Source organism: Martes martes (genome assembly GCF_963455335.1).
Source record: "Martes martes genome assembly, chromosome: 1".
Classification (NCBI taxonomy): domain Eukaryota; kingdom Metazoa; phylum Chordata; class Mammalia; order Carnivora; family Mustelidae; genus Martes; species Martes martes.
The window spans coordinates 3,739,845-3,760,479 of NC_137888.1; the positions used below are offsets into that span (position 1 = coordinate 3,739,845).

The window sequence follows — 20,635 nt, forward strand, 5'->3', positions numbered from 1 at the left end:
AGAAACACGGGCAGATCTAACAAGGAGGCTGGGTAGCTCCGCGGGTCCTGTTCCGGGCACCGGCGGGGCCGGGGCACCCGGAGGGGCCGTGGCCAGGGCTCTGAGGGACGGTCGGTCCACAGCCCCGGTCAACCACGTGGGAGCTCTTGGCACTCGGTGTTCCGACCCTCCGCTGCCTGGTGCGCGGAGTGGGGAGAGCGGCCTGTGCCCCGCACAGTTGTGCTCAGGACTGTGTTATGCACAGCACCTGCCACGTGGTGGCGCCATTACTGTCTTCGTGCTCTTTCTAGAGGCTTCCCAGCCGGTTCTCCCAGCCTCTTTATTTAGTGCCTTTTTCTCCTGGTCACTTACCTTCTCACATGACTATTTTTGCCTGAAGTAGAGATCTCGTCAGCCTCCCCCAAAACCTCCACTGGCTGCCGGTTTCCCACAGTGGCAGCTGTCAGTCCCGTGGCAGGAGCCCTTCCGCTCGGCCCCGGGAGGGGGCTGCGCCCCGGGCCCCCTGGTGTCTGACCCACTCGTGGCCGTGGGTCGGGCTTGCCCAAGCCTTGGCTCATGCCGGGGCTCCAGCCCGCGGGCCTTCTGCTTCCAGCGCCCCGTCCTTGACGCTCATCATTTAGGTCAATGGACTGGCCCGTTCAGCCTAGCTGGAAACCCTTTTCTGCCCCCGGGAATGCCGTGGCCCTTTCCCCTTTCTCACGGTGCTTTGAACGTGGCTTCTCATCATGGAGCTACCCCCGCCCCGTGGGCTCTGCGGCTCTGGGGGTGAGAGCTCAGTCCCTTTCATGTCCGCTGGCCCGTCGCGCTGGTGGGGATGTCAAACACGTCCTTTAGCAAATGGCCCTTCCCTCTGCGTGTGATCTGGGTGAGTCGTGCTAGGGCCCTGGGGCCAGTCTCCCTTGGCTCAGGCCAGTAAGGAGCTGGGTGTGCCCAGGCCGCTGGGCCCTCACCCACTCTGTCCTCAGTGGGAAGCTCTTTCTCACCCTCGAGGATGGTATTTCGGCGACAGTGAGCCTCTGGGCCCTACCCAGCTGTCCCCGGGGTAGTGGCTGTCCTCAGCCAGCGCACTCAGGGGCTGCTTGGCTCCCGTTCCATTTCCAGATCATCCCTCCCTTCCAACCTGGAGATCCGGCGGCTGGAAGACGGGGCCGAAGGAGTGTTCGCTGTAACTCAGCTCGTCAAGAGAACACAGTTCGGTCCGTTCGAGTCGAGGCGCGTGGCCAAATGGGAGAAGGAATCCGCGTTTCCGCTGAAGGTACGGGCCGGGCCAGTGGTGGGAGGGGTCGGGCAGGACCTGCCCCCAACCCCAGCGAGGGGAGCCGCGCCTTCCACTGACGGATGGTGTCTTCTGCGGCTTCTAAGGTCCGCTGAGGTTCTCCTTTATCCCTTTGCTTTTCTGTCCCTAAGCACCGGCGCGGAGCTAGTATTTTGTACTTTTCAGCTTCGCCAGCCCCTGCAGAGGGGATGGGGAACGCAGACCCGCCAGGCTGTCCTCGCTTCTCTCACGACCTGCGCTGGCGTGCAGCCGCCGGGCGCTGCTTTCCGCGCTTCGTGGAGCCACTGGGACTTGGCGGAGCTCTTTCGAAAGGAAGGGGTGTCGTTCAGGCGGCGATGGGACACGGTGCAGGGTTTAGCGGCCCCAAAAGGTGCATCAGACCAAGGAAAGAAATGGAACAAAACAGAATGGATGTCAGTTGCAGTCAAGGCTTTAAGTTCTCGGAGGAAGGTGTGTGGACGGGCCACGAGGCCGGATATCCGGGGTCTGTCCCCAGCCCTAGCACGTGCCCCATCCACATGCGCCTCCAGAAACGTCTGACGTGAGCAGTGAGGACCAGGACGCTGGTCTTGCAATGGGGACCCACAGAGCGAGCTTTGCCTAGAGGCCCTCAGCAGAGACCCGCGTGGTCAGGACAGGTGTGAGATGGGTAGCCCCGGGTTCCTGGCGGTTCTTGGAAAAGTTGAGCTTTCCGGGCAGAACTCAGCAAAATGGGGAGAAAGGAAAAGTATTTGACTTGTTTCCCAACAAGGGGAATGAAAAAAAAGAGGCTGTTTTATAAGAAGGAGTAAAGATGCTGGAGGCCGAGCCCCACGAGGGACATCGGCTGCTGTCCTTTGCCGGCCCCGGGGCCCTTGGGCACGCATAGTTGCTGTGGGCACGTGGTTGGGCTGAGGCCCCCTTGAAAAAGTCCTCTGTGCCCGTTTTGGCTTCCTTCTGTGATTCAGGGCTCAAGGTCTGTGTCTGACACAGTTTTCGGCACAGCCTCAGCCCCGAGCACCTGTGTGTTGGGGGGGCGGCTCTCTGCCCACCACAGCGAGGACAGAGGCTCACTGGAGCGTGTCCCCACACCAGCTGGGCCTGGGCACCCTGGGCTCCGTCCTCAGAGGGGGCCCCTAGCTCCTTAGCAGTGGGGAGCCCCTATGGGAAAAGCTTGGGAGAGGGGAGAGCAAGGAAGCAGTGATGGCATCAGAAAAGAGGGCCAGACCGTCCTCTACTCCTGTGGTGACTCTGACCTGCTCCCCGTTGCCACCCGCCAGGCACTCAGGCTGTGGGATGGTGTCACGGGCGAGGGCGCAGCCTGTCGGGACTAATGGGCGTTGGTGGACACGCCTGTGCGAGGGGCACTCAGGTGTCCCAGTAATGCCTGGAGCAGGTGTCACTATGCCCACTCGGAACCTGATTAGACCCCGAGTGTCCAGCCTCTGGACCCGGACCAGGACTAGGCCTGAGGTGTCCCAGTTCCCACCTGGGCTGCGCACAGAACTCGGGGGCCCTGATGAGCCCGGAAACGGGTTCTGTGGAGCCTGACCTACCCTCCGACGCGGCCCTGTCTGGACTGGCTGCGCCCCCTCCTGGCACACACATGCTGCCCTGCTGACGGGTGGGTAACCGGCTCCTTCCCTGGCCCCTTGGCGGCCGTGCCCCCCCTCAGGTGTTCCAGAAGGACGGGCACCCCGTGTGCTTCGACACCTCCAACGAGGACGACTGCAACTGGATGATGCTGGTGCGGCCGGCGGTGGGGCCCGAGCACCAGAACCTGACGGCCTTCCAGCACGGCAACGACGTGTACTTCACCACGTCGAGGGACATCCCGCCGGGCGCCGAGCTGCGCGTGTGGTACGCCGCCTTCTACGCCAAGAAGATGGACAAGCCCATGCTGAAGCAGGCCTGCCCCGGGGCCCACGGTACGCGCGGCCTGGCCACCTGGCAGCCAAGGGGCAGCTGTGCCGGCGAGCCGGTGCGGTGTCGGGCGGGACGGGCTGCTCTTGACCCCACGGGCCTGGCTCTGCCCTTGCTTGTTCAGTGTCAGGGCTCGCCCCTGAGCCGGGCGCCAGCCAGGGCCAGCCAGGAAGTCGGGTGCTGGAGCACGACAGGCTGATCCGCAGCCCCGCCCTCCGGGCTCTGGGTGCGGTGACCCCTCCCCACCCGTTGTCCTGTGAAGGCGGGGGGTTGGTGGTCCGCTGTGTTTCGGGCAGAGGAGACAGAGCACAGAGAGGCTGGGGAACCCGCCCTGAGTCACGGTGCCGGAGATGTAGGAGTCGGGTTCGGCCCTGGTCTCTTCCAGGTCTAGGGGTTTATGCAAGGGCGTGGGGGCGCGTGCACGTGTGCTCACGTGTGCATGTGCGTGTGTGTGCGTGCATGTGCACATGTGTTCCAGGAAAGACCGGGCGAAGGCCATGTGTGTGATTTGCCTAAATCCAGCATTCCCGTTGGAAAAGCAACCCAGACTGTGTCCTGCTGCCCCGGGGTGTGGGGCAGCACGGTGTGAAGGGGTCCGTGGTGCTTCAGACCCCCCTGCCCGGTCGTGAGGCTCTGTGCACAGCCTGAGGCCATGTCCCGCCACGCCACGTCTGTGGCCGCGAAGCCCCCCATTCCATCCTCGCCTGATGCCGCCCCGGGCGGACGCCCTGTTGTTCTGGGGGAGACGTGACCCTCTGTCCTCTGACGGCCCCCCGCGCTGCAGGATCCTGACAAGAAGACGGTTTCTTTTCTCTTACGATCATGATGGGCTACAAAGCGGGTCTTGACGTATTTGTGAGGCTCTAGCGTGTCCTGCGTGGTTGTGACCTTGTGACCCGCGCCCCTGGAGCCTTCCTGGTCGTGCCCGCGCCGGCATGTGACGGACGAGAGGCACCCGCGAGGCCGCCCACACCAAGCAGACCTTAAGCAGGCTCAGGCCAGACGAGGGGGCTGCCTCACACCCCCGGAGCCTGAAGGCCAGGACCGGGTGTTGGCCGAGCTGGTTCCTTCTGGAGGCCTCTCCCGGCTTCGGGTGTGGCCAGCAGCCCGTGGTGCTCCGTGGCTCGTAGATGGCGTCAGCCCGATCGCTGCCCCTTGCCCTCATGTGGCCTGCTCTCTTGGAGGGATGGCGGTCGCTGGATTTCAGGTCCGCGCTACTCCGGTGTGACCTCCTCTTAATGACGTCTGCCAAGGTCCCATCCGGAGAGTGAGGGTGGATGTGAATCCCGGGGCCACTCTTACGCGCATTATGGGCTGGGTGGCCGTGGGGGGAGTGTGGAGCCACTGAGGGTGCCCTTGGGGAACGTCGATGGGAGCCGATGGCCAGACGGCCTGCACGCCGGCTCTGGTGGTGTGGAGGGCTGGCCGCCTTCACGGAGATGTTTGCAGAGTAAGGCCGGGAGCGTTTCGGTGGACTTTATTGTGGAGGTGAAGTTCACAGGAAGCATTTGGAGAGACCCACAGCTTTTTACCCGGCTGCTCCCAAGCCCTTTAGGATTTGCCGAAACCAGGTGCCTGGCTTGGCCCCGGGGAGGCACCGACGTGTCCCGCTGGGCCAGGCGTCCCCTCGGAGTGTGGTGCGGCCGGGCTCACCGGGGCCGTGCTCCGGGATCGTCCCGATCTGGCTTTCTCGAGTTCCCGGATTCCTTCCGGCCTCAGCAGCTGATGTGTGTGCCCCGGGCCCCGGGACCAGCCAGCCGCACGTCAGGTTTGTGTTATTAGAGGCTGACCTTGTCAGCTGTGTCCTGCACAATGTCTTCCCCCATCAGGACTCTCAGGTCAAAGTCAGAGCAAGGTTGCCGCCCCCTCCCAGAGTTGGGGTTCTGCTTGCTTTCCCCTCCGGGAGGGCTCTCTAAGCCAGAGCTGCATTTTTTTTTTTTTAAGATTTTATTTATTTATTTGACAGACAGATCACAAGCAGGTAGAGAGGCAGGCAGAGAGAGAGAGGGAAGCAGGCTCCCTGCTAGGCAGAGAGCCCGATGCGGGGCTTGATCCCAGGACCCTGGGATCATGACCTGAGCCCAAGGCAGAGGCTTAACCCACTGAGCGACCCAGGCGCCCCCGGAGCTGCGTTTGCAAGGGCAATTCTGATGGAATCTGTCTGGACCGTGTCGACCCGGACTGCCGCCTCATTCTCCCGCAGGCACCGTCCTGGGGAGCCCTGAGCTGCCCGTCCTTCGTTCTCTGTGTGTTCCTTCTGAGAACACGGCACACGGTGGGCCATGACGTCCCCATCCGCTGGAAGGCACAATCCCCCTAAATGAGTATTGAATCAGGACAGCAAATAAGCAGTAGAAATAACTTTTTATGGTTTTTCACTCTCTTTTGGGGGAAATGGCAAAAAAGTAGCTCGTAGAAATGTAGTAGAAGTTCTCGACTACTGTTGACTGGTGGGTTACTGGGGTTCCTCACTTCTTACACCTGCTGAATGGTGGCTTAGCTCGGGTGGTGCTGGGAACCTCCCAGAGGACATGTGACATTGGCCACTGTGCGTCACCCCAGGCCGCCACGCCCTGCCTCTGCTGCCCTGTTCTCCCACCCAGCCCCCTCCCAAAGCCCTGCCGCCCCCTCCCAGGGGCCCCCTCCTGGCCCAGCGGAGCTTCTGGAACCCCGCTCCAGCCCTGCCCGCCCTGAGTGGCTGGGGCCCCGCCAAGCAGTGTTGGGGACTCACCCGGCTGAAGTGTTTTTATGGGAGCCCACCATGCCCGCGTCTTGGACACTAGAGTAGGGGCCGAGACCTGCGCATTGGGGCCTGGGCGAGCCAGAGAGCTGGTCATCTGTGTGACTCTGGGTACCCAGCTGCAGGGGGTCAGGAGAGGGCTTACCCTCTCCTTCCCAGCGACCAGGCCTCTGGCCTGCACGCCCTTGGGACCCCCGCAGTGGAAAGGAGGGAGGGACCCTTTGGGGGCCATCACCGTGCGCTGGGCCCCGTGGCGGAGGGGCAGAGCAAGGTGAAGGGGCCTTAGGGAGCACCACCACGTTCTAGAAGAATCACACTGGGGGCCAGCGGACAAGGAGCTGTCTTCCCATAAGTTACTCAGAGTCTTTCTTGGTGAGCGTCAGGACTGGGGAGACTCCTTCATTTCATTCTGTCTCTTTTTCCCATTTGCTTCAAAATACATCTTTGTTCTAGAAATCTAGAAATCAGTTTGCAGATGGCAGAGCCAACTTCTCAACATAGCAGAGTTGGAGGAACAGACACATCCTTAAAAAAAATAACTTCTACTATTTTTTTCCGGGTAGGAGACTTCCTTTTCACCTTTTTTCTTGGTTTGACATTGAAGTTGGTTTCCTTTCTGTGCACGGGCAGGCCCACCGACAGACGCAGGAGGGGCCCAGGATGCCTGGTCTGGACGGGCGGGCGCGAGGGCTCAGGTCGGCGGCTGTCCTCCGATGTCGTCGTCCGATTTTCAAAACTACTTCTCTAATGAGAAAGATAAAACGCACACGCATCTATAACATTTGGAAGACGGTTTTCAATCACCGTTTGAATGACTCTTCACCCTTTTGACTAGTGTTTTATGGTTTTTTTAAAAATCGGCCCAGTTGACGTACAGTTTATGCCGAGAAGACTTGGCAGTTCTCGGCTCGCCGCTCAGTTTCGGTGGAGGTGTCCGGTGGTGTCAGCCACGCCACAGCCGAGAGAGACAACATCTCCTCCGCCCGAAGGTTCTCACGGTTCCCTAGTGTGGCTTTGCACTCAGCGCCCCGCAGGCTGCCTTCTGTCCCTGCGGCTGAGCTGTGTCCCTCCTGGTCTCCAGGAAAGCCCCGCGTTTCCCCGCGGGTGAGGTCTCCCTCCACGGACCCTTGTCCTGCTTTTGTTTCTGGACGTACTTGGAACTCACTGTCCCACCCCAAGTATCCACGCTTCCGTGGCTCCCTCTGTGGCTTCCCCTGCGGCCTGATGGCGTTACGGTCACTTGGATGCGTCTCTCGTGTTGGACATTTAGGTGTCGGGCCGTCAAGAACCGCCTTCCGATGGTTGGCTCATTTTTGTTCTTAAAAATTCTGATCTAGCGACAATGTTTGAAAACGAGGGTTCTTCCCTTGATGCAGGGACGGGTCACGACTCGCTGGCCCTCCTGACTGGCCTCGGAGCCCGGTTGAGGAGAAGGGCTTCCTGCGTCCCGTTAGTGTGAATCCCACTCGTGGGGGTGGGGACCATCCTGCTGGACGTGGCAGCCCCTTGGGACCAGGGGAAGTGGCCCGGGTTCACCAGTGTCTTTCCAGCGAACCCACTCGTCCTCCCTGCCTGAGCCCTTCACGTGCGAGTGTCTCCTCCCCTCTGTTGAGCCACGTGTGCTTGGGAAGGTGCGGGAGAAGCGGGAATTGGGCTCTGGCTCGGGCTCCTCCCTGATCTCACGCAGACGGTCTTCAGGCGGTGGACTCGCGGGGGGCGAGGGAGAGCAGAGGACTGGCTGGGCAATTCCCATCACACATTTCCCCCTTATCGGCTGGGGAGGACTGAGGAGATGGACACAAACAGTTCTGGGGGTGCCACGCGTCTTTCCCTTCCCGTCTTTGCGAACTTGCTGCTAGTCGTGGACACAGGAAGAGGTGTGCTTGGTCCCCGCTCGGAACACATGCGCAGTCGTGACTCTGGGTGATTTTTTTTAAGAATGCAGGAGTTTGCTGAATGAGTGTCCCCCGGAGTGTTGGGTGGTGGTCGTGAGCGTCAGCACAGGCCACGCGGTGGTTGGGTGGGAGAGGTGGCGAGGGCGCGTGGGGCCGCCCGATGGGACCTGGAGAGACGGGGCTGGGCCAGGAGGTCGTGACTGGAGAACGTCCCCAGTTTTTAGGTCCCACGGGAGCCTTAGCAGTATTTTTGGCAAAGGAGGCTGCCATTCCCCTCTGCACAGCCAATATCTCCCCCGTCCCAGGAACACTGCCGCTTGTCTTTGGAGACTGAGGAAGGGGGACTGAGGGCCGTCACAGCGGCTGCCTGCCTGGGGCCCCCACTTAAATTCGAGTGCAAAGTAAACAGAATTTAAACCTTGGCTCCTCGGGCATGTTGGCCTCAAGTGGCTGCCGCCCCAGACAGCACAAGTGTTCAGGGCCATCGTGTCATCCCAGAAAGTTCTGGGGGATGACACTGGCCGGGAGCTGCGGCCACACCAGGCCCAGGGCCCCCTGACGGCCGGCCGGTCTCTCGTACAAGCCAGAGAGAGACTGAGGAATTCATTCTGCTCCGGAGGGTGTTTTCTTCTCGAAGTCCTGGGAAGGGATGGGTCCTTCCCACTGGCCCTGCTTTGGGAGGGAGGGAGGGAGGGAGTCGCGTTCCTGTGACTGGGACAGACCCCGCACCGGGGCTGCTGCAACGCCACCTGTCTGTGCCCAGTTTCCTCACCTGTGAAACGGGGGCGTCCCTGGGGACCGAAGGTGTCGGCGCGTGAAGCCCCAGGAGCAGGGCCGAGAGGGGAGCTGTGCCCGCCTGGATGGCACCGGCCCCGGGGAGACAGGCGTGTCCCCGCAGCACGGGCTTCGGGGTCGCGCCCCATGCGTCACCCTTCCCTCTGCTCTCGTGAAGCTGCAGGCGCCCCGGAAAGCAGCGCCGCGGTGGAGTCCGAGCCCAGCCAGTGGGTGTGCAGAGTGTGTTCCGCCGGCTTCCCGGAGCTGCAGCTGCTGAACGGTGAGCGCCTGCGGACACGGGTGTGTGTGTGTGTGCGCGCGCCTGCGGACATGGCGGAGGCGGGGGGCGGGGGGCCGGCGGGGGGGGCGGTGCATGGGGCGAGCTCTGGGGGGCGCTGTCGCTTCCCTGTCCCTCTGGACGGGTGGCCTCCACGGCCAGCCAGGAGGACGCTCCCTGGCCTTGTGCGAGCAGCTCCCTCCCGGGCCGCTGCATAGACCCCAGCCGCGTCCCCAGAGCCGCACGCGCAGGAGCACCCCAGGCCCTCCGGCAGCTCGTGCTGGGACCCCTGGCCTGGCACCAGGGCTCCCGTCCTCTTGCCCTCAGGCTCTGTGCTGGCTTCCGTCTTTCCAGGTGGCTCAGCCGGGTGGGCTCGTCCCGGACTGGTTCTGCTGTGTGGCCTGCCGAGCCCTTCCCGAGGCACACGTCACGTTCTGTTGTGTTTGCTGTTTCATTTTCTTTCCCTCCCTGGGCCCAGTTCCTGGAGGGCACTCGCCCAGCTCGACGGTCCCACGTGTGGAACCAACAGAAGTCACAGCCCCTTCGTGCTGGAGGCCTGGGCTGAGCCGGGGGGATGGGCGGGGGGCAGAGTCCAGTCCCCGGCCCGAATGCGCACAGGCGCCGTCTGTCAATTCCGGGTCGGTCCCCCCGTCTCGTGGGTCGTTCCCCGGGACCACCTTGCCCATGAGCTGAGGTCCAGCCGGTCCGGGCCTTCATTGAGGGGAGCCTGTCTGCTCTTAGCTCTGTACCCACCCCTGCCTGCCTCCTGGGGTTCTGTGGTCTTTTTTTGGGAGATCTTGGAGGGTTTTTTTGACTTGAAAATAAAGCAAAGAATTTTTGCTTTTGTGCAGCGTTTTTAAGATAAATTCATTTATCGTGAGTTGAGTATTTCTCGGAGTTTCTCTTCAGAGGCTCCGTTCCTGAGTGAGTGTAGCATGACTTCGTCATAAACGCTGGAAACCGGGAGTGTAGGGAAGGAAAGGGGCATTCCCCATAGAGCCCCATCCGGAGAGGGCCACAAGGGGCATGGCCCATAGCGTCCCCGTACGGAGAGGGCCGTGATGCTGTGCCGGGACAGCTTCTGTCCCTCTTCCTTGCACATACACGTGTGCACGCGCTTGTACTTTCTGTAAAACCACGTGCCAGGGAAACTTGCCCTGGTTTCATCGCCTAATTTAGCTTTTTTTTTTTAAGATTTTATTTATTTATTTGAAGACAGAGATCACAAGCAGGCAGAGAGGCAGGCAGAAAAAGAGGGAAGCAGGCTTCCTGCTGAGCAGAGAGCCCGACGTGGGACTCGATCCCAGGACCCTGAGATCATGACCCGAGCTGAAGGCAGAGGCTTAACCCACTGAGCCACCCAGGCGCCCCCTAATTTAGCTTTTAAAATAATAGTCCTGTTTGGTGCAGTGAAAATGCTTAATTTTCAAAAGCAACAGAAATAAATTTTTGTTTGCCTATGAAAGGGCACAGTCTCAGCAGATGAGGGTAAAAACAAAAATGGGGGCAGGGAGCAGCTGTCGGGATGGGCTGCCTCACTGTCCTTGGGCATTTCCTTCCCTTCCCTGCAGAACACCTGTTGGGTCACTTGGAACAAGCCAAGAGCCTACCCCCGGCCAGCCAGCACGAAGCAGCGCCCGAGAAGGAACCAGATGTGCCCCGGGGGGAGCCTCCTGCGGTTCCCAAGAGTGTCAGTGCCACCAAAGAGCAGAAGAAAAAGCCTCGAAGGGGAAGAAAACCCAAAGCATCAAAACCTGAACAGCCTCTAGACATCATAGAAGGCAAGGAGCCGCCAGGTGAGGGAGGTCCTGGGGGAGGAGCCGGCAGGTGGGGGCGGGTTCTGGGGGAGGAGTCGGCAGGTGCAGGTGGTCCTTGGGGAGCAGCCGGCAGATGGGGGCTGGTCCTGGGGGAGGAGCTTGTTAGGGGAGGACCTGGCAGGGGAGGGTGGTCCTAAGGGAGGAGCCGGCGGGGAAGGGCCGGTCCTGGGGGAGGACCCCGCAGGGGAGGGTGGTCCTGCGCTGAAAGCCTCAGCTGTGGGAAAACTCGGGGTAGAGAGGCCGGGTGGGGGAGGAAGCCAGCCTTCCCGTCCCCCTGAATCCGCTCTCTAGAGCACGAATCGCATGTAACACAGTGGGCGCTGCGAAGCGTGCAGGTTGTGAACAGTGGCCAGGGCTCCACCCGTGTCACCAGCGCCCCGTCAGGACAGGGAGCGTGGCTGTCTCCCCAGACTTACCCTCCTTGGCTTGCATGAATCAGCCTTGCCCCTCCTGGGGTTTCGCGTGCATCCGTCTTTCCACGTCCAGAGTCCTGCTCGCGGCACGGAGAGCGAGACTCACCCACGACGGCTTTCTGGCTGCTCCTCCTTTGCTGCCGAGCCGGGTCATTGCTGGTGCGAATGTCCCACTGTCCGCTCCCGCAGCACCGCAGCACCCGCAGCACCCGTGCACGGGCTTGTGGCTTGCTTCCGGGCCGCGGCTGGGGCCATTCTCTGTGATGGTTTCCTCAGTTGAGTTTGGAGGGACTCTGGCCCACTTTCTTGGGTGTGCAGGGCCCATGGCCCCTCGGTCCTCGCGTGGCCTCTGCCAGCAGCGCCTGGTACCAGCAGACTCCCGGCGGGGGGCATCTCTCGTTTTGAGACCAGATAGGACACTGAGCCCTGGGTCCCCTCGCTAGTTTTTCTTCTTTCTCCCCGTGTGTGTGATTCTTGCGATCCGTGCCTACAACCCTGGCCTGGCCGCGGTCCGCTCTGGCGTGTCCTCTGGGGTTGGTTGTGGTCAGTCCCCTGCCCCGGCAGTGACATGCCCTGTCCCACCCCCTTCACACAGAGACAGTGGCTGAGATCGTTACTGAGGTCCCGCCGGACGAGCCCGTGGCCGCAGCGCCGGATGAGCGCATCATGGAGCTGGTCCTGGGGAAGCTGGCCACCAGCCCCGGCGACACCGGTTCCGTGCCAAAGTAAGTCCTGTCGCAGTGCTCAGGGTGCCGGTGCGGACAGCGTGCCACCCGACGGGAAGGCACCCCCGTCAGGGAGACTGGCTCCCTCCTTGTGTGAGGACACGGGTGTGCTTGGTAACAGTAGGATCGTTCCCAAACTCGGGACCAGAGTCATATGTTCTCTGTGAAAATGGTTAAAAGCAAAAAAAAATTTTTTTATCCTAGTGAAACCTGCATCACCTAAAATTTTTCATCTTAACCACTTTTAAGTGCCCAGTCCTGCGGCATTAAGTCCTTGCACGGAGCTCTGTGACCTTCACCCCCGTACATCTTCCCGAATGGGAAGTCTGCCTTCCCCGACACCCCTGCGACCTCTGTCTCTGCAAAGACAGAAGTGCCTTGTAGGCGGTCGCTGGGTCCCTAGGTTCCTCGTGCGTGGGCAGCTGCATGGTGTCTGTCCTTTTGTGACCGGCTGTCTCACTCCGCTGTCAGATTGACCCCCCCGGGAAGGCCGGACGTTGTTCCATCACAGAGACGTACGTAGGGGCCCTATTTTATTATCTGTCCCTCCAGCAATGGACACTTGGGTTCCTTTCACACGTTGGCTGTCGTGAGCGATGATGCTTTTATAAAACAAAAACAGGCTGTGTTTGAATCTCTGTCACTTTCACAACTTGCTCTGTGTTTTTCTTTTCATTTTTGTGAACAGCGAAAATATTTTAGATTCCCATGCTGATTTTTGGGTACATCTTTGCTCTGATGCTGAATAAGCCGGTGATAAATTTTCTTTTCTTTTTTGGCCTTTATTGGCGTGCCTCTTGTAGTTCTCACAACTCGCCTGGTCCCGTTGCTTCTGGAACCTGTGCAGATACAGTGGGGACCAGCGTGCTGTTAGACACGGGGCCCCCGTTCTCTGTCCGCCCTGTCTTCTTGCCCAGGGCGGTTCTGTGGCTGACTGTCGGATGGACCTTTCATAGGGAGCAGAAGCTTTAAAAATCAGGGTCAGAGAAAGGATAAAGCAGGGTAGAGGCCAGACCCCGTGAGAAAAACCGCACAGCTGGGGTTATTCTGGGCGCAGACTGAGCCGTGAGCTTCCTGGCGGCCAGAGTGAAGGTGCAGAGCCACCGTGTGGCCTCCCAGACCACACGGACGCCGTTGTACACACACGGTGTGCGTCCTTCCCTCCTGTGTCGCGTCGCGCGAGGAGGCTTTGGCAGGAGCTCCTTCCAAGATGACGGTGACCCGGGACTCCCTCTCCCGTGGCGCGGTCTGCCCCGTCTCACCGGGCGCGGGTCTGCCCGCAGGTTCCCGCACCACCAGAGCACCACCATCACCCTCAAGAGGAGCCTGATCCTGTCGAGCCGGCACGGCGTGCGGAGGAAACTCGTCAGGCAGCTGGGCGAGCACAGGCGCGTCTACCAGTGCAGCGTCTGCAGCAAGGTCTTCCAGAACAGCAGCAACCTGAGCAGGCACGTGCGCTCGCACGGTGAGTCCCGCGCAGCCGCAGACACGCGCCGGGGACGGGCGGGGGAGGGGCCGCCGAGGACCCCGCGGACACGCGCCCGGGGACGGGCGGGGGAGGGGCCGCCGAGGACCCCGCGGACACGCGCCCGGGGACGGGTGGGGGTGGGGCCGCCGAGGACCCCGCGGACACGCGCCCTGGACACTTGCGGGGGGAGGGGCCGCCGAGGACCCCGCAGACACGCGCCCTGGACACTTGCGGGGGGAGGGGCCGCCGAGGACCCCGCGGACACGCGCCCGGGGACGGGCCGGGGGAGGGGCCGCCGAGGACCCCGTGGACACGCGCCGGGGACGGGCGGGGGAGGGGCCGCCGAGGACCCCGCGGACACGCGCCCGGGGACGGGCGGGGGAGGGGCCGCCGAGGACCCCGCGGACACGCGCCCGGGGACGGGCGGGGGAGGGGCCGCCGAGGACCCCGCGGACACGCGCCGGGGACGGGCCGGGGGAGGGGCCGCCGAGGACCCCGCGGACACGCGCCCGGGGACGGGTGGGGGTGGGGCCGCTGAGGACCCCGCGGACACGCGCCCTGGACACTTGCGGGGGGAGGGGCCGCCGAGGACCCCGCAGACACGCGCCCTGGACACTTGCGGGGGGAGGGGCCGCCGAGGACCCCGCGGACACGCGCCCGGGGACGGGCCGGGGGAGGGGCCGCCGAGGACCCCGTGGACACGCGCCCGGGGACGGGCGGGGGAGGGGCCGCCGAGGACCCCGCGGACACGCGCCCGGGGACGGGCGGGGGAGGGGCCGCCGAGGACCCCCCCGGACACGCGCCCTGGACACTTGCGGGGGGAGGGGCCGCCGAGGACCCCGCAGACACGCGCCCTGGACACTTGCGGGGGGAGGGGCCGCCGAGGACCCCACAGACACGCGCCCGGGGACGGGCCGGGGGAGGGGCCGCCGAGGACCCCGTGGACACGCGCCCGGGGACGGGCGGGGGAGGGGCCGCCGAGGACCCCGCGGACACGCGCCCGGGGACGGGCGGGGGAGGGGCCGCCGAGGACCCCCCCGGACACGCGCCCTGGACACTTGCGGGGGGAGGGGCCGCCGAGGACCCCACAGACACATGCCCGGGGACGGGCGGGGGAGGGGCCGCCGAGGACCCCGCAGACACGCGCCCTGGACACTTGCGGGGGGAGGGGCCGCCGAGGACCCCGCAGACACGCGCCCTGGACACTTGCGGGGGGAGGGGCCGCCGAGAACCCCGCAGACACGCGCCCTGGACACTTGCGGGGGGAGGGGCCGCCGAGGACCCCGCAGACACGCGCCCTGGACACTTGCGGGGGGAGGGGCCGCCGAGAACCCCGCAGACACGCGCCCCGGGCACTTGCCGGGGAAGGGGCCGCCGAGGACCCCGCAGACACGCGCCCCGGACACTTGCGGGGGGAGGGGCCGCCGAGGACCCCGCAGACACGCGCCCCGGGCACTTGCCGGGGAAGGGGCCGCCGAGGACCCCGCAGACACGCGCCCCGGACACTTGCCGGGGAAGGGGCCGCCGAGAACCCCGCAGACACGCGCCCCGGGCACTTGCCGGGGAAGGGGCCGCCGAGGACCCCGCAGACACGCGCCCTGGACACTTGCGGGGGGAGGGGCCGCCGAGGACCCCGCAGACACGCGCCCCGGGCACTTGCCGGGGAAGGGGCTGCCGAGGACCCCGCAGACACGCGCCCCGGGACACACCTGGAGTTGCGAACCGGCTCCTTATTGGTCTGCTCGCAGGCGACAAGCTGTTTAAGTGTGAGGAATGTGCCAAGTTGTTCAGCCGCAAGGAGAGCCTGAAGCAGCACGTCTCCTACAAGCACAGCAGGAACGAGGTGGGTGGGCCGGGAACGGGGGCTGGTCTGGGCTGCAGCGGGCAGGGGGCAGGGCAGGCTGCGGGGAGGAGGAGGAGGCAGGGAGGGTGTGGGGCAGGAGTGGGCCGTGGGCCCCGGGGAGGAGGCGGCAGGGCCCCCGGGTTGGCGTTTGCCCTGTGGTCCCGGAATGGGACGTTCTTCCTGGGCACCTGGGTGGGAAGAGCGGAAACGGGCTCATGTTCCTCAACCATGTGGGAGAGGAGCAGACAGCGCTGTAGACTGCAGGCTCGTGGAAGATGCCAGAGTGCAGGTCAGGGAGCACGTGTCGAGGTGGCCCGCCACCCCCCGCCCCTCCCACGCTAACGGTGCTGCTGTCGCCAGGTGGACGGCGAGTACAGGTACCGGTGCGGCACTTGTGAGAAGACCTTCCGCATCGAGAGCGCGCTGGAGTTTCACAACTGCAGGACAGGTGAGCGGACGCCGCGCCTCGCGGGTTCTCCTGGGGCCGCGTGGTGACCGCGGCAGGTAGGACACGCCACCTTGCGTCTGTCGTCTCCCTCTACTCCACTTGCTTCAGAACAGCTGCTCCTTATCCCGAAGGAGACACGGCTGGAAATTTGCCATGGGAAGGGGGACATACCTCCTGCCACCCTCTCAGTGCCCCCGGGCGGCCGTGTGTGCCCCCACCCGAGGCTGGCGTGAGGTCGGGAGCGAGCAGAGGTGTGTGAGTGTCCTAGGACCCTGGGATTAGGACCTGTTGGGGGGGGGTTTGGGAGGAGAGCTCTGCCTCCCTGCCGCCTTCACCGTCCGCTCTCTGTTAGCCGCGATGCCTGGTGGCGGCCACAACAACCCGAGGTGGCCGCCCGGCACAGACCAGCTGCGCTGCGAGCCCACTTCTGTCCCCCGTTTGGAGCCTCGCTCGCTCGTGTGCTTGGACAGCCTGTGGCTGGTGGCCTCTGTGGGCCCGGGCGAGCGTGTCAGGCCTGTCTGCTTGTGGCCCCACCCCCCCCCGGAGAGGCTGGGCCCGGTGGCAGTGGCATAGAGGCCCACCGGCTTGGCCCTCGGTCCTGAACTCTGGTGCCGTTGAGCCGTCTGTGTTGGCTCTTGGCCCCTCGTCTCTCAGAGACCCCCACGGGCAGCCGGCACTGCTCCCGGCATCCGTGGCTCCCTAGGTGTGCTCGGGTCTGGGGGCTCCTGATGGCCCCACGGCTTGTCTCTTCACCGCTCCTTGCTCCTGTGATGGGGCTTCGGTGCGTGGCGGGTGCGTCCCGTTTCCTCTGAGCTCCCTGCCTGCAGGGTCCGTGGCCGTGGCCTGAAGGGGTGGCCTCGGAAGCTTCCAAGCGAACTAGCAGTGTGCTGTACCCCCTGCATGCTGAGCTCTGCACCCCAAGAGCGCCCTCAAATCTGGGGGAGAGCCCCCCCCACTGCCTCCTTTGGTGCGGGGTCTGTCTGGAGCATGGGCTGCCGGTGTGGCCGGACTCGGGGTGGCGCCCCATGTGGCTTCCTGCAGTTCTGTAGGAGCGACCGCGGGGTCTCTGTGCCGTCTGTGCCCTCGGCCACTGGGGGAGGAAGAGCCACTAGTCAGTCCTCTTTGATCTCAGATTCTCTGGACGCAGAGTGAGCGAAGCAGAGAGTAATAAAAGAAGTCAGAGCCGCTGCTTGTGCCCGCCAGCTTCTGGTCCTGTTAACCGGGCGTGTACTGTTTCTCGTTATATGGAAATAGCAGAGGTGCACTGAATCACTCTACAAGGTTAGGAGTTTCAGACGGAAAACAGAATAAACCAGGAAACCGAGGTCCTTTCTGTAACGCATCATCTGCAGCCTCACACTTTTCCGCCACACTCCGTCACGGGAACGTGTCCTCCGCAGACCGTCAAACCACAGATTTCTGTGATGCAGCAGGAGCTTTTGGAGATGTGTAGACGGATGGGTTTTGCTCAGGCATTTGCTCAGCAGGACCTGTCCCCGGAGCTCATCTCAGCGGTCCTGGCGTTGTCCCTGACTGTCTAGGCAGAGCTGGAGAGCAGCACGGGCTCACGCCCAAGCCCTCGAGCACAGCATGCACCGTCAGCCTCCCGGGCATCTCGGCTCCCCCAGACATCCACCGCCCCCCCTGCAGTCTCCCTGCACCCCTACCAGCTCCCCCAGCATCCACCACGCCCTCCCCCATGGTCCCTGCACCCCCTCCCCCCGTGACCCCACGCCCCCACCAGGTCCCCGGTAACAGGCATTTGCTCTTCGTTGCTGCATTTTGTGGAAACACAGATACAGACCTCGAGGGCAGGGGGTTGCTGGTAGCAGGTTACAGTTGGGACCGGGCGCCTGTCTGGCTTCCTGAGTTGGGGACGTGCCCGCCCCACGACGGGGAAGGCCGCCTGCGCGGGGCGGACTGGCCTCCAGCCGCCGAGCCCTCAGGAACGGCTGTAAGCGGGTTCTCTGCCTGCGCCTGCCGGCGCTCGCGACAGAGAAGGCCGGAGCCCAAGGACAGCACTGCCCCTTCCCCGGCTCGCAGGCCCCGGGACACGGGCCACCTGCTCAGGGGTGGGGGCTCACCGCTGCTGATAAATGCCAGCCCGGGGTTGGGGGGGGCATGTGCGCGGCGGGTGTGTGTGTGTGTGGTTGTACGGGATCGTGAGTGGGGTTTGAGAGTGTAGGGGGAGTATGTGAGTGTGAGATGTTTGTCAGGGTGTTGGGTGTGTGTGAGTGTGGGGTGTGAGTGGGTGTATGAGAGTGTGGGTGTGCACGTGTGGGTGTGTGAGAGAGTGAGGGGGTGAGTGTGGGGTGTGTGTGTGTGTGAGTGTGGGGTGTTTGTCAGAGTATGGGGTGTGTGAGAGTATAGGTGTGTATGTGTAAGTGTGGGGTGTGTGGGTGTGTGTGTGGGTGTCGGGTGTGGGTGAGTATGGGTGTGTGGCTGTTAAGAGGGATCTAGAAGACGGTTGTGTGCCCGGTGGGAGAACCTGGGCGTCTGTGCGTGTGGACGGGGACAGGTGGCAGGGAAGGGATGGGGCAGGTGGGGACGGAGCCCGGGGCGTTGGGGGAAGGACACCGCCTCCTCTGAGACCAGGGGTCAGGGCCGCAGTCGGGTCGGGTGCAGGGAGAAGGCCCAGACCGGTGGTCATTCAGTCCTGGCTCCTCCGGGACACATCCCCAGATGCCAGGGAGGCGTGTGCGACAGGGGTGAGGCGGGGGGCGGAGGGGGGGGCGCCGAGTGTGGCTGGGCGGGGCCAGCCGCGGAGCCGGTGTTCACTTCCTTCCGCGAGGACCAGCCGGCTCGGGCCCCTTGTGCGCTCCGCCGTGTGGTCCCCGGTGCTCGGCCGAGGGCGGTGGCACCTTTCCCCGGGGGCTCGGGCCCCCCCCCCCACAGCTCTGCCGTCCCCCAGCCCCCCGGACCCCGGGCCTCGTCGCCGTTCCGCCCCCACGGCCAGGATGCTGATCCCGTCTTGAGTGCCGTTTACCTAAAAGCCGCCGTGTGTCTGCTTGCTCTCCGGACAGATGACAAGACGTTCCAATGTGAGATGTGTTTCAGATTCTTCTCCACCAACAGCAACCTCTCCAAACACAAGAAGAAGCACGGGGACAAGAAGTTCGCCTGCGAGGTCTGCAACAAGATGTTCTACCGCAAGGACGTCATGCTGGATCACCAGAGGCGGCACCTGGAAGGTGAGCGCCGCCGCGCCGGGGGCCCCGGAGCGGGGCCGGGGGCTCGGCCTCGTGGGGTGCCGCCTGCGATGCCGCCGTCCGTCGGGGTTCGGTGAGGCCCAGCCTGGTGCCGGTGGGGGGCCTAACGGTGTCTTCGCGGGAACCCCTAGGAACATCTGGATGTTCCACACTGAGAAGAGTTAAGAAATCCGGACTCTTTTTTTTTTTTTTTTTTTTTTTAAGAAATCTGGACTCTATAGGATTGAGGACTACGCAGTCCTTAAAAACATTTCTTCAGAGTCTCTCACTCTCTTGAGAAAATGCTTTTGATAGGACAGAATGTAGAGAGTCACCGGCGTATGAAATTGGGGAGGGGCTGACCTTGCAGCCACGGGCACGGAGCAGAATGTTCTGGGCAGACGCTGCGGCTGGGCGTCCCTCAGGTGCTCTGCGGGCCCCCGATGGCCCGTGCTGGGGAGCCTCCTGTCCGCTGGGGGGCTGGCAGGAAGCCAGCTGCAGGGGAAACCGGGGCGGTGGGTTCAGCAACGGTGGGGGGAGGGTGCCGCACGATGAGGGGGTGAGCTAGGATGGGACTGGGGGTGGCCGTGCAGGGCGGACGGAAGCGCCGCATGGGGGGGCGCCTGGGCCGTGGGTGTGGCCGGGCCCTCCCGCCCAGACTCTCTCAAAGAACTGGCCCAGACAGACCCTCTGAATCGGCATCTTCGTTGTGATCGTCCTGACTCGTCCCCCCAAAGCCACGTCCCCCTTGCAGACCAGCCCGCAGTAAGCGGCCCTGACAGACCGGAGGACCTTTCTATAAAAGCTCGAAAAGAGCCATTTGAGAAAGAATGACAGATGACGTTCAGGTGTGTTGAAAGAGAAAGCAGAGTCGCGTGTAAGGTGTACCTGGGGCACGCAGCTGTGCGTAGACGCGTACCTGCCTCTTCCGAGTAAGACGGGTCCGCCCTGTAGGAATTTTGCAGCCACTTCTCTGCTCGGCGGTTGTTCACGTGGCTTCAGGAAATGCACCCCTTTTTCCTCTGTGACCCATCGGCTGGGCCTCTCCTGCTGAACCTGGTGCCCACTTTGTGCCTGCAGGGCCCTGGGCGAGCCCCACTGTGTCTTGGTTTCCCCCCAGGCTGGTGGGTGGCCGAGCCAGCCCCTGCTGCTGGAGCCCCAAGCCCCGTGTGCCCGCTGCCGGCGGTCCTGCCGGGGTCAGCGTCTCCTGACGGGCGGGCATGCGGGCTGCATCTTTTAACGACTTTTCACCACATTTGACGGCCGACAGACGAGGCTGATCATTTTCTGCGGGAACGAATGGACGAGTCTCGTGGTTCCCCCTTCCCGTCAGAGCCTCGTCTCAGCCACTGCTTCTGCTCTGGTGCACTTTATGCCGCTGGGAGCCTTTGGGGATGATGGGTTTTCACGTTCCCTTGACTCGGCGTTCTTAAGTCCGGCCCTGTGGTCCCTCAGTGGGATGCGGGAATGTTCCAGAACGGGTCCACTGGGTGGAAAGGCATGGAGAGCGAATTTCTCTTTTATTGAAAGATTCCCTGTTTCCTGTGAGCTTCTAAAAATCCATTTTGATCCCAGTTATGATCAGTGAGGTCTTCAGACCTTAAGGAGTCCTTTGTCACTTGGTTTTTCTCCCTGATCCCGATTGACGGATTTAATTTGCAAGGAGGAATATCAGTATCTTTTTGACCAAAACAGTCATCCCTGAGAATCCTACCTTGGCCCTGAGCGCTGGGATCGAAGGAGACGCCCTTCTTCAGCGTTAGCTCAGTGTAGCTCTTCGACACCATAAAACTCCAAACCCCCTTGTGTTTTCACACGCTTCGGGTGACGAGCTGTGCCACGGTTTCCTGCGGGCACGCGCAGCCGCTT

The 20,635-nt window shown here is 63.2% G+C and overlaps 1 protein-coding gene across 1 annotated transcript in view; it reads left to right on the forward strand.

Annotated features, from left to right (window-relative positions):
- PRDM15 (PR/SET domain 15) overlaps positions 1–20,635 on the forward strand; it is a 61,470-nt gene that overhangs the window by 20,149 nt on the left and 20,686 nt on the right. Inside the window, exons 4-12 of the mRNA XM_080818769.1 lie at positions 1,102–1,255; positions 2,931–3,183; positions 8,766–8,867; positions 10,436–10,660; positions 11,690–11,819; positions 13,103–13,284; positions 15,036–15,130; positions 15,491–15,578; positions 18,602–18,769. Of these exons, the coding sequence (XP_080674895.1) occupies positions 1,102–1,255; positions 2,931–3,183; positions 8,766–8,867; positions 10,436–10,660; positions 11,690–11,819; positions 13,103–13,284; positions 15,036–15,130; positions 15,491–15,578; positions 18,602–18,769 (1,397 nt within the window). The remainder of the gene's footprint in view (positions 1–1,101; positions 1,256–2,930; positions 3,184–8,765; positions 8,868–10,435; positions 10,661–11,689; positions 11,820–13,102; positions 13,285–15,035; positions 15,131–15,490; positions 15,579–18,601; positions 18,770–20,635) is intronic.